The following is a 14,168-nucleotide window of genomic DNA, read 5'->3' as shown; positions in this document are numbered from 1 at the left end:
CACTTCTCTGGTACTATTGCCATGATTACTTATATTACTTAATTATGACAGGTGAGTTTAAACATACATGGTACCCAGGGAAGTCAGTTGTTAAAAAATATATGCCAGGGTACCTTGATTTCACAGAATTCATATGAAAATGGGTAAAATAAATTAAATTGCATCTATGGGTGAGTACCCCACATTAAAAGTGCCTTCACTGGATCCCAGGTATGTTTTACTGGAACAGCCCCGATATACTTTAAATGTCTGCAGGTATATTAATTTGCAATTGTTACCGGGGCCAAGAAAGGTACTTTACTGAGACCCTCTTTTAACAAGTTATTATTTAAATTCACTTAACATTTCTAAAAAAATTTGTAAAATTAAGCATCAAGCAAAATGGTAAATCAATGACATCTTTATAATACAATTGGTTTAAAACAGTAAAATCCATGATACAGTTTCTGAAACACTGATGCCATTTTTGAGATACCATGATAGTCTCAAAATATATGATGGTGTCCCACCAGCAAATGCGTGTGTTCAAAAGTTAGTCAACATGTTTTAAAATGTGTTAAAATGTATAACCACAATCCAGTATTTGAGGTCACTGATGGTGGTTTCATTGATATAATCAGATGTGTCACAGCAATTCAGGACTTGAGGACAATAATGTTGGTTTCGTAACATACACAAAAAACCATTCGATAAATGAAGATTTCCTTGAAACATTTCTACAATCAAATTTATTCATTAACGATGACTGCAAATATATTCTTTCAGCTTTTCCTGGGGCAAATAAATGCAGTTGACTAAAGGGAGACCCTCCCTAAATAATTAATTACATGAGATATTTAAATTTAAAAATATCAACTTGGCTGGCAATTAGTGATCCCCTATGGTGTATTACTCACCCACAACCCTTTCCAGCGAAAGAGACATTGACATATAGGAGTCCTGGGTTGACCATCTGTCTGTATTTGACCAGGAAACTGACCATAACCTGCTGCTGGTCTTCAGGGTCCCTCCCACCTGTCATCAACAGCAAATTGTCGATCTAAAATGATAGACAAAATATAAAGATTATTGTGCTACAAAATGCGTAAGAAATACCTTTCCTCAATGCCATCATAGACTTTATTTTTATTTTGCCTTCTCCTATTCATGCACATTCTCTTCACACCAGTTTCTTTACTTTTGTCTTACTTTCCATGTGTTACATGATTGGCTGAATAATTCAAACTGTTATCTATCCAAAGGTTTGAATGAATAGTTCAAAAATAACTCTCAAATCATTTTTTAAAATATGCAAATTTCAACTGACTGCTTTGACATTATTATTGTCAAAAAATGGCCGGGTTTGGTGGGTGGGGTTTAAAGGTACTGATGGTTTTAAATAATCATGCCAAGGTAGTGGAAGTTACATGTCTTTTCTAATGACACACTGAGACAGCTGGTCAGGGCTGCTGCTTGTGAAGGTCTTACACTCACAACCTGCAGATTATGAATCGAAAGCTCTAACACCTGTGCAACCACATCCTTCCTACCTAGTGAAGAAATGAAATTGTGGGTTTTTAAGTCATAACGGGTGGAATATACCTCATGTAAATTGAATCTAAACAGATTATTTTTGGCATTTTTCATAAGGGGAGACAGACAGCTACTAAACAAAAGATGTGCATGGCTTTTGGTTGTGTGTTTATTACAATGAAGTACACAAATTGTTATTCTGTGACAATCAAGTCAAGATTTTGATACAATTACACATAGTTAGATGTTAGACATAAAAAAGCATAATTGTTTCCAACAAAAAGGAAAATAGGCATCAGAGGTAATCAACCGTACTTAGCATAAATATATACCTCATTGAGGCACTGTTTCAAAACAAAAGACATTTGTACATTCTATCACTGACTATACGGCATAATGTGCAAATGCAGAATTTCTGGTGTACCTCTTTCAGAAGTCAGTTTTACAGAGGCGTATTGGCCATACTGTCTATAATCCATAAGAATAGATTCTACAACAAAACCATTGGCTTTTTAGAAGTCGATTTTCTTTATTAAAAGCAATCTTTGATAAGAATTTAATGCATATTTTGGGAGGAGACAGGGACTTCTTTTATCTATGCGTTTCATATGAATCCACTGAGAGCTGAAATTGCCCGTTATCGCACCTTGATTGATGTTGAACAAAGAATACTGTACTAATAGGTTGAATGCACCAAGAATCCACTTCCATCACACAATTTATAAATAGATGAAGGACTATGCTGAGACATGGAATGGAATGGAATTTACTATCTGTACTAAGGGTATTTTTTCTGTGATGATGAAAATTTATGCCCCAAATGGGAGATCAGGAGTGTACATTAAATCCATGAGACACATGCCTAAGTTGGGAGGGTTGGAAATTCTGATAAAACTTTGTGAGAAAGGAAAATCTAAATAATGGCCTGAAATCTAATCAGGTCTTTTACACCCAAGCACAATTATTCTTAACAAATTTTATTTGTCTACCTCAAGCAGTTTTTGACTAATTGTGCTTAACACAATTTTATAAAAATCCAAATAGTTACAAAATTTGTGATAAAAACTGAAATAAAAATTGCTGTAATGGCCTGAAAATCTAAACCTAGCCATCTACATATGCATATAAATATGCTCAACACATTTCTTTTGTCTATAATGCACAAATTTGGAGCAATCTTTCAAATAAGTCTCTTGGAGCTGACTGATGGATGGATGGATGGATGGACACAATCTAATAAAGATGCTCCCTTCTCCCACCATGACCAGAACCACCACTGGCAAACACAGAACCACCATTAGAAAATAGCAAGGGCATAAAAACGTGTGGTAAAATGGTAAGTTCCTACCGTTTTTTAAAGTGTAGGGAAATAAAGTGTTGCAGAATTATTCCTATATTAAGTGAACAAAATAAAATCAGCCAAACTTATGAAGTCATACATACCTGGAGAATCCATGCATATAAACTTTTATTTATTTGGAAGCAAACTGCCAAGTTAAACAAACATAAAAATAAAAGACTTCTTGATACTTTTCAATAATTTTGTTCATCATTAATAAATTGCTGCAAATTCAACTAGGTTAAATTTGAAGAACAAATGGTTGTAAAAAGGTTCTAAGCACAGAATATCAATGGTCAAGTAACTGACAGTAGCTTGTTGTTTATACATGTATGTGTAGGTTCCATGTGTAGATTATTAATGGTCAAATAACTGACAGCAGCTTGTTGTTTATACATGTATGTGTAGGTTCCATGTGTATATTATTAATGGTCAAATAACTGACAGCAGCTTGTTGTTTATATATGTATGTGTAGGTTCCATGTGTAGATTATTAATGGTCAAATAACTGACAGCAGCTTGTTGTTTATACATGTATGTGTAGGTTCCATGTGTATATTATTAATGGTCAAATAACTGACAGCAGCTTGTTGTTTATACATGTATGTGTAGGTTCCATGTGTATATTATTAATGGTCAACTGACAGCAGCTTGTTGTTTATACATGTATGTGTAGGTTCCATGTGTAGATTATTAATGGTCAAATAACTGACAGCAGCTTGTTGTTTATATATGTATGTGTAGGTTCCATGTGTATATTATTAATGGACAAATAACTGACAGCAGCTTGTTGTTTATACATGTATGTGTAGGTTCCATGTGTAGATTATTAATGGTCAAATAACTGACAGCAGCTTGTTGTTTATATAGGTATGTGTAGGTTCCATGTGTAGATTATTAATGGTCAAATAACTGATAGCAGCTTGTTGTTTATATATGTATGTGTAGGTTCCATGTGTAGATTATTAATGGTCAAATAACTGACAGCAGCTTGTTGTTTATACATGTATGTGTAGGTCCCATGTGTAGATTATTAATGGTCAAATAACTGACAGCAGCTTGTTGTTTATACATGTATGTGTAGGTTCCATGTGTAGATTATTAATGGTCAAATAACCGACAGCAGCTTGTTGTTTATATATGTACGTGTAGGTTCCATGTGTAGATTATTAATGGTCAAATAACTGACAGCAGCTTGTTGTTTATACATGTATGTGTAGGTTCCATGTGTAGATTATTAATGGTCAAATAACTGACAGCAGCTTGTTGTTTATATATGTATGTGTAGGTTCCATGTGTAGATTATTAATGGTCAAATAACTGACAGCAGCTTGTTGTTTATACATGTATGTGTAGGTTCCATGTGTAGATTATTAATGGTCAAATAACTGACAGCAGCTTGTTGTTTATATATGTATGTGTAGGTTCCATGTGTATATTATTAATGGTCAAATGACAGCAGCTTGTTGTTTATACATGTATGTGTAGGTTCCATGTGTAGATTATTAATGGTCAAATGACAGCAGCTTGTTGTTTATACATGTATGTGTAGGTTCCATGTGTATATTATTAATGGTCAAATGACAGCAGCTTGTTGTTTATACATGTATGTGTAGGTTCCATGTGTATATTATTAATGGTCAAATGACAGTAGCTTGTTGTTTATACATGTATGTGTAGGTTCCATGTGTAGATTATTAATGGTCAAATAACAAACAGCTGTTTGTTTGCTTATATGTGTGTAATAATAGTAAAGTAAGAGTAAGCATTTTGTAGCTTATACATGTATATTAATGGTCAAGTAAGAGGTAGTAGTTTGTTGTTTATACATGTATATTAATGGTCAAGTAAGAGGTAGTAGTTTGTTGTTTATACATGTATATTAATGGTCAAGTAAGAGGTAGTAGTTTGTTGTTTATACATGTATATTAATGGTCAAGTAAGAGGTAGTAGTTTGTTGTTTATACATGTATATTAATGGTCAAGTAAGAGGTAGTAGTTTGTTGTTTATACATGTATATTAATGGTCAAGTAAGAGGTAGTAGTTTGTTGTTTATACATGTATATTAATGGTCAAGTAAGAGGTAGTAGTTTGTTGTTTATACATGTCTCTTTAGGTTCTATGTACACAGTATTAATGGTCAAGTAAGAGAGATTAGTCTGTAGTTAATATATGTAAGTAGTTTAACCTGTTCTCTATCTCTGAGTTTGTCCATCAGGAGCTGTATTGGGAGTCCCTTGTCAAACTCACTCTTACTGTGAAGGAAATTTGACTGAAAATAGAATTTGATAAGTGTACATCACTGTATATAGATAAGAAAAATAATCTACTAATTACTTGGCAATGTTGGCCATAAAATAAGGCAGATTCCCAATGAGGGCATTTGGAGTGGGATAAAACCACATTAGAGGATAAGAAATGCATGATGTTGCAATTGATATCCAAAGGGTAAACTTTCAGGGCCACATGGTATGTGAAAAAAATGCAATTGATATCAAAAGGTTACACTTTCAAGGCAATAGGGTGCATGAAAACATGTATTTATATCAAAAGGGTACATGTTCAGGGCATGTGAAAAACATGCAACTGATAACATAAGGGTACATGTTCAGGGCAATACGGTGCTTGAAAATATGCACTTATATCAAAAGGGTAAATGTTCTGGGCAACTGGGCATGTGAAAAACATGTAATTGATATAAAAACTCTCCATTTGTCATCCATCCCCCACACCCCACCCCAATTCCAAATCAAAAACATCTGTCTCAAAATTATATTCAAAATATTCTAAAAGCATGAAAATGAAGACTTTACATTTCATTTAAGCTTTCTTGGGAAATAAAATAATTTTTTGATTCCAAAATATATGTCTGTAGTCCAAAAGACAGCTGTAAATTTAGATACCCCTTAGTCCTTTAAATGCTTACTGTGTACTGTTCACTTAATATACAATCATGAATGCACTTCTGAATCAATACAAACATTTCTAATAACTGACAGGAATAAAACCCCATATTAGGTAAGTCTGTCAGTGTTCAATCTATATAAAACTTGTTTTGCACATGGAAAGTGTATGTGGTGGATTCTGATGTCACAGCAGGCTTGGTGACATGGAAAGTGTATGTAGTGGTTTCTGATGTCATGGCAGGCTTGGTGAATGTTCTTCATGTCATCCCATGTCATGTAAAACTGGTATACCATATAGCCAGGCCAAAAGATACAGACGCATTATTTCAGATGATTGTCAATTATAAAATTCTCTGAATAAATTAAAAACTTATTTCCAAAATAGAAATTATCTTACATATATAATTGATTCTGCGCTGAACAAAGCCCTTAATCTTACGCAACATGATGCTCTAAACACAGGAGAATGTAAAATAGAGATGTAATTCCTTTCACAATACAATATAATCCTTCATTACCTAATATAGGTTGTATAATTAATAAATATTATAGTCTCCTAAATTTATCCAATAAAACCAGCATAAAATCACTTTACAAAATTAATCCAATTCTCGCTTATGGAAGACATACGAATTTGCAAGATTTTTTAATTAGAACTAAACGGACAGAAAATTTAAAAAATATACTTTTCGTCATCTAAATATAACAGACACCAGTGCTCTCAATGTGCAAATGTAAGAGAAAGTACTTCTTTCAGTAGTGCTAATACAAAAGAGGTATTTTCTCTACATGATAACACTAACTGCATATCAACTGATGAGATTTATTTAATAACCTGTAAAAAATGTAGCATGCAATATGTTGGACAAACACTTCAACAAGTTTCTAAGAGAATGAATAATCATCGCTTTCATATAAAAAATTGTTGAGATCCTCAGTTTTCCTCTAATATTTCAACACACTTTAACACCAGTAATCACTCTCTACTCAATTTTTCTTTCATGAAAATAGATTTTGTGCATGGTGACATGAATATACTCATAAAAAAAACTTATTGGATTCATAAGTTAGATAATTTGTATCCTAATGGACTTAATGCCAATGCACTATATAAAATTGTATAATTTAAACTGATATACTGTTTGTCTCTATTTTATTTTATTATCTGCTTATTTGGACCAACCAGATTTACATAAAGTGATATGTTAACATGCTGACATATTACAAATATTAAAACTGGGAAAAGTATACCAACTATGTGTTAATGAAGAATATTAAACCAAGACCATCAAAATATTATCTCCTGAGATTTCCATTCCAATCTTATCCCTACTTTCAGAACAATAGGGTGCTCTGTAAGAAAATCAGTGTGCATCTCCATGCCATTTATAACAAAGAACAACGATGTTTGTAATGCAATAATGTAATATATATACAATTTTACTACCTTACAGATTACATTGTTGTTAAATAGTTTAAAAAGGTCAACAAGCCATTGCATAAAGGTCTCTCAGAACTCAATCATTAGCAAAATCAGAAACAACTAAACTCAAATATATGTAAAGCTTTCCTGATATACCAGTCTGAAATGCACCTATGGTCTCTGATGTTTGATTAATTTCCAAATTATGATGTCTGCTGTAAACATCTATTAAAATATAACATAATCTGTTCTTTTTCAATAAAATATTTTGTTTTGTGCATGGTCATATGGATGTGGAAATGTAATTTCAGATCAGTACAGGTTTACAAATAAGGACTGTACCATTTAAACATAAAGTCTCTAGGGAAGACAGTTCTTTTTTACAAATATATGCCTGGGTACACTGATTACTCATATTCTTCCTATCAAAATCATGCAAATCCTTAAATTGCATCTATAAACGACTATTCCATATTGAAAACACTTTCCATGGGTCGCATGCATGTTTTATTGGAATAGCCCTAAGTAGACGTGTTTCAAAACTAATACAGATATATACAGATTAGAACTTGGGTAGTGCACAAAAAGGCACCAAAGATACAAATGATAATATAAACAGGTACAATTAAAACAGTGAAAATGTTTTTAAGACAGGACCAGAAAAATTTGTTCATAGACACTAAATTTAATTAAACAAAATGAGGAAATACACAGATTATCACACCTGTTCAACCTTAATTTAGTATACTTCTGTCTTAAAAATTTAATCAAATACGTGGGATTATAGATGACTTCCATTCTGTTTGTTAATATCTTTTGTGAAGTGCTTTTTCTTTTTACTTCTATTTTGTAATATCGGCCAGTGGCCTAAATTACTGAATAAAGTATTATCATTATTATGTAAACTGAAAGTGTATGAAATTCTACCTTTGTTAAATCCATGTTTAGTACCACTGCCATATTGTCTAGAATGGTTCCCTTCTCAAGTTCCACTTCTGTGTAGGCTTTCTTGTTCCAATCAAAGATGATAAATGTACAGTCTTCACAGGAGTACTTACACATCAGGCCAAGTAGAACACCAACCTCTCTCATCTGAAAGATCAAAGGAGATACAAAAGTCTCTCACTATAAATCCCATTAGTTACCACTCTTCCCTTTTAGATAACCTCTCAGTTTACCACTGTCCCTCTTATAGCAACCCTCAGTTCACCAGACCATCTTATAAACCCCCTCAGTTACCACTATTCCTCTTATAAAAAAACTCTCAGCTTACCACTGTTCCTGTTAAAAACCTCTTAATATACTAATGTCCATCTTATAAGCCTCCCCCCAGTTATCACTGTCCCTGATTTTTTAAAATCTCACTTTACCACCATAACTCTTTCAAAGCCTCTCAATAAAACCCTGTCCCTCTTATAAAGCTCCTCATTTTACCACTGCCCATGAACTTCATAATAAAGCTGAAACACTGCACATAAAGTTTATATATTAGGGATACCTTAAAATTTTAAATTAAGAAAGACCCACAAGGAAACTTAATGCAAACAAACCTATCCAATTATCTACAAAATATAACAGATTAGCTAGCTGCCTTAAATATTATATTTCTTGCACATGTATCTGAATAGGTGATGACAGCAACCTGTTTACAGGGACACAAACATTCTAAAATCTATATGAAAAATGCACATTAAAATAGATTTTGATTACAATAAAATATGAAATATTCCTAATCGTTGTTGAACTAAAGGCATCGTTTGTTTTTTTTAAAAACTTCAAATACCTCTAACTGAACCCAAGATTCAGAGTATGTCAAAACAATATTGAAAAATTTTAGTCAGGCAATATCTTCACAATTCAGATCATTGGTTGGTAAATTTGTAACACAATTTCACATTTTCATGAATTATGCAAGACACATAAATCAACCAAAACTATCTCAGTTTATGTAAAAGTCACACACAATATTCACAGTTTTTCTATAATGCAATAATGCTACTTATCATATGCTCATTTTTTTCTCCATTTACTTTACATTGTCAGAATTGTTCAGTATTTTAAGATATTGCACTCATGTGCACTTCATATTGCACTAACATATACCCAATAATGTATTAGGAACTCCTTTGTAAACAAATCATGTACACTCACGTAACAGGTGCTTTATGTTTTGGCTGATTAAATTTGTTTCTGAATGAACAAAAGCAGATGTTTTATGGACTGCCACATGCCACCTGTTTTGCCACATTCTGTGTTAACATTATTGATACAATGTTTCAGATTTAGGCGAGTGATAGACACCAGATTTAATAAAATTGCTATAGATGCCAGACAGGGTCCTTACAAATAACATGCAAGTGACAAGGCATAAACTGTCTTCTTTAGCTGGTAATAAAAATGGCAAAAAATATATTTACAGTTTTACATCCTGAATTTTCTCAAAATGTACTTTCTTAGTCCTGCAAATTTGAATTACATGAGCCATGTCACAGGTTCTCAAGCTTGATAAGACATTCTGAAATTGTACTGTAATTTCGACTATATTCCACGTGCAATTGCATCCTCCTTACTGCACTCGAAATGAAATAAACATTATATTCCATAACATCTTTTTAATAATTGCAATTGAAAAACTTCATATTTTCCCCCACATTATGATTTGAAACATTCAATGACAGAACAGAAACACATCTGCAGATGTCAACATGCTGCTGAAATCTGATGTACTTCATGTAGAATTGACACAGATAAATCCAGTCCATAATCACTCAATTTCGTAGAATCAACAAAAATACCAAAATCAATTCATTCCAGATCAAATGGAAATGTTGTTGTAATGCGTATTCCTTCACAATACGATTCCAAATTTCAATTTTAAGTAGACCAAAATGCTATTTTCTTTTGAAATGTCTAGCATGCGACTAAGTTCAAATTTATCTGGGTGGAGTTCTGTGTGCATTAATAATGTTGCTGTGTAATGATGAATCTGCGCTTGTGTATTTAGTTTGGAATATGGCATACATTTAGTTACTTTGTTTCTTGTAATGTATTTTTGTTTATATAATTAAGCATTAGGTAGAATAAGAAAATGAGCATATAATAAAAAGGTTACTGCATTTGTATGAGAAAATATGAACTTGTTTTGTCTGATAGATATATTTCACTCCTTAGGTCGTGCAGTATTTCCATCTGAAAAACTTGTTCATATTTTCCCATACAAATGCAGTAACCTATAAATCCTAAATAAACCAAATTTCCTTATTTTGTAAACATTTCATAATGGTGAAAATGTTATGACTTTTACTTCAAATGAGTTTACGTACAGTTCTTGGCTTCCCCAGGCCTCTGGCTGCAGTACATGGGATGTCCATGTTGGTACTAACATCACACAGAATAACGGTCTTCCCACGTATGGGTTGGACATTGAATGTTGTGGCTATCTTGACTGCAGTATCCAGTGCTTTCAGATAACGATTTATCAGTCTGGTATCATAGGGGGTCTCCCTGCAAAACAGTTTACATTATATGTGCTCGAGTTTAGAAGAATTGACCTATTAAAGCTTTTAAAATAAAATAAAAAAAGAAAAATCGAAGATATCAACATAAGCTATGTCAAATGGTTTATTCAAAGCAAGGTCCAATAACAAAATTAGTCAATGAAAAGAAAATATCAATGTGGCCAGCAGCTGACTATAGCAAATAATACTATTAGAGATGACGTCTATTTCATGAACAGCAGTGTTAGATCATTTAATTGCATAACTGTCTGTGTGAGAGTGACTGCAAAATTAAAGTAATGAAATAAAAAAACATTACACCAATAATACCACCAACCTCTGTTCTACATTGTAAATTCAAATTCAAAACTGCACAAAATTTTAAAAATTGTATTTTCATATCTCAAATATATTTAGTGTTTATTCTAGTTTTTTTTTTTAATTCATAGTCCAATGAATTTCATTATTTAAACAGATAAGTAAAGTTAATATACTTTGGCTTAAACTTCTCATCCTTCCGCTTTTTCATTCTGTCAATCCACCAATTATTCTCTCCTGTATGACCCCTCCCTCGACCTCGACCTCTACCTCTACCGCGACCACGTCCTCTTGTAACAGTGCTTGCTGTGTCTTTGAATGCCTTGCCTTCTGCTTCCTCAACAATAGCTTTCTCTGCAAGCACAACATTTGTACACATAAGATGAAATAATTACACTGATTGAGAGAGAAAAGTGCTACCAGTTTTTATGCTCTCTTCACTAAATGTGCATTGGAAGAGTACTGTCAATGTTGATACACTCTTCACCATGAGTGTGTATTGAAAGAGTACTATCAATGTTTATGCATTCTTCACCATGAGTGTGTAATGGTAAAATACTGTAAATTTCCATATACTCTGCATGTGCTTAAGGAGAACAATGACAATATCTATTGTTGTTGTTGTTGTGGGGTTTAACGCCATTTTGCAGCACATGATAGGCTATACATGGCGGCCAGTATTAATAGTGGAGGAAGAACCAGAGAAAACCCCGGAAAGAACCACCGACCCATGAGAAGCTACTGGCAAGCTTTCTCACATACCCACATTGGCTGAATCTTAGACTCGAACCGCCGTAGACAGAGGTGAGATGGCAGTGATCCGTAACGAAGAGCGCTTTAGACCACTCGGCCACTCGGGGCCCCGACAATATCTATACTCTTCACTTTAGTAGCACTGGGTTAATACTGACAACATAATTTTATACACTCCCCACTATGTGAGCATACGGATAATACTGACAATATAATTGTATACACTAATCACTATGTAAGCACTGTGAGAATACTGGCAATAGAATTCTATATACTCCTCACTATGCAAGCACTGTGAAAATACTGACAATATAATTCTATACCCTCCTCACATTGGGAGAATACTGATAAAAGAATTCTATACTCTCCTTGCAATGGGAGAATACTGACAATATCTTATCTAAACACTTCACTATAGTAGCACTGGGATAATACTGACAATATAATTTTTTACACTCCTCACTATGTGAGCATAGGGAAAATACGGACAATAGAATTCTATACACTCCTCACATTGGGAGAATACTGACTATAAAATTCTATATACTCCTCACATTGGGATAATACTGACAATATTTACTCATCACTATGCAAGCACTGTGAAAATACTGACAATATAATTCTATACCCTCCTCACATTGGAAGAATACTGATAAAAGAGTTCTATACACTCCTTGCAATGGGAGAATACTGACAATATCTTATCTAAACACTTCACTATAGTAGCACTGGGATAATACTGACAATATAATTTTTTACACTCCTCACTATGTGAGCATAGGGAAAATACGGACAATAGAATTCTATACACTCCTCACATTGGGAGAATACTGACTATAAAATTCTATATACTCCTCACATTGGGATAATACTAATAATATTTATATACTCATCACTATGTGAGCACTGTGAGAATACTGACAACAGAATTGTATATACTCCTCACTATGCAAGCACTGTGAGAATACTGACAATAGAATTCTATATACTCCTCACTATGCAAGCACTGTGAAAATACTGACAATATAATTCTATACCCTCCTCACATTGGGAGAATACTGATAAAAGAATTCTATACACTCCTTGCACTGGGAGAATACTGACAATGTAATTCTATACTCTCCTCACTATGTGAGCACTGTGAGAATACTGACAATAGAATTCTATACACTCCTCACCAAGTCAGCATAGGGAAAATACTGTCAACTTTTATGCACCATTCACTGCATGTGCATTGGAAGACTACTACCAATTCTATGCAATCCTGTCTGTATTGATGAAATACAATCAATTTCTATGCCCACTTTACTGTGTATTGGGGAATTACAATCAATTTCTATGCCCACTTTACTTAGTGTACTGGGGGAAATACAATCCGTTTCTATGCCCTCATCACTCTTCACTTTTTCTGTATTTTGAGAATACTGTCAATTTATTTACTCTTCATGATATGAGTTTTTGTGGTTCAACAATAAGTGACATTTTTGTGGATACATACATTTTTTATACAGAAGGAAAACTGGGTGTTTAAATTCTTGGTCAGGGAAAAGATAAATGCTTTCCACTTAAGGGTAGGTGTTAATTGTTTAAATACTTGGATAGGGAAGGGAGTCATGTTTTGCACATAAGATTAGCTATTACCTGGGTGTTTTCCACAGAAGGATAACTGTTAATTGGGTGTTTATATTCTTAGATAGGGTAGAAGAATGTTTTCCAATTAAGGGAAGCTGTTAATTTGGTGCTTCATTCTTGGATGAAGGGATACTTGTCCACATAAGGGTAGCTGTTCATTGGGTGATTAAATTCTTGGATGGGGAAGGGGTACATGTTTTCCACAGAAGGATAACTGTTGTTTAGGTGCTTAAATCCATAATTTGTATCAATGTAAAAAGCAAAGAAATTCATGCCCCACATAAGACAGCAAATTTACATCAACCTATTTGCAGATGTACAAACTGTGATGCCTAAGCCGTTAACATCAACACAAACTAACTCCTTTTAGTCATCCCTTTCATTTAAATCTCCCCCTCCCCCTAAGGCATCTTACTTTAACAATGAACAAATTTCACAGTAACGACATAATTATTACCAGTGCCTTCTTTTCATTTTCCAAACCTATTAATATGCGCAGAAAATGCTCACAATGTTATAGTTTATTTATATGGACTACTGTACTCACATATCAGCAGAAAATGCTCACAATGTTGTAGTGTTTATCTATATGGACTACAGTACTCACATATCAGCAGAAAATGCTCACAATGTTGTAGTGTTCATCTATATGGACTACAGTACTCACATATCAGCAGAAAATGCTCACAATGTTGTAGTGTTTATCTATATGGACTACAGTACTCACATATCAGCAGAAAATGCTCACAATGTTGTAGTGTTTATCTATATGGACTACAGTGCTCAC

The 14,168-nt window shown here is 33.5% G+C and overlaps 1 protein-coding gene across 2 annotated transcripts in view; it reads right to left on the bottom strand.

Annotated features, from left to right (window-relative positions):
* The window catches only part of LOC149772396 (telomerase protein component 1-like), a 237,552-nt gene that overhangs the window by 166,549 nt on the left and 56,835 nt on the right, over window positions 1-14,168 (bottom strand). For both annotated transcript variants that reach the window (XM_089947879.1, XM_089947880.1), the window contains exons 12-16: window positions 11,173-11,350; window positions 10,505-10,685; window positions 8,109-8,273; window positions 5,041-5,124; window positions 897-1,039 (exon numbers count right to left, since the gene is read on the bottom strand). In XM_089947879.1, coding sequence (XP_089804005.1) covers window positions 897-1,039; window positions 5,041-5,124; window positions 8,109-8,273; window positions 10,505-10,685; window positions 11,173-11,350 — 751 coding nt within the window. The remainder of the gene's footprint in view (window positions 1-896; window positions 1,040-5,040; window positions 5,125-8,108; window positions 8,274-10,504; window positions 10,686-11,172; window positions 11,351-14,168) is intronic.

Source organism: Sinohyriopsis cumingii, unplaced genomic scaffold (genome assembly GCF_028554795.1).
Source record: "Sinohyriopsis cumingii isolate HCF-2022 unplaced genomic scaffold, ASM2855479v2 utg001510l, whole genome shotgun sequence".
In the NCBI taxonomy this organism is placed as follows: domain Eukaryota; kingdom Metazoa; phylum Mollusca; class Bivalvia; order Unionida; family Unionidae; genus Sinohyriopsis; species Sinohyriopsis cumingii.
Note: the sequence above shows the minus strand (reverse complement) of the source record. Positions and strands in the feature narration are given on the sequence as shown.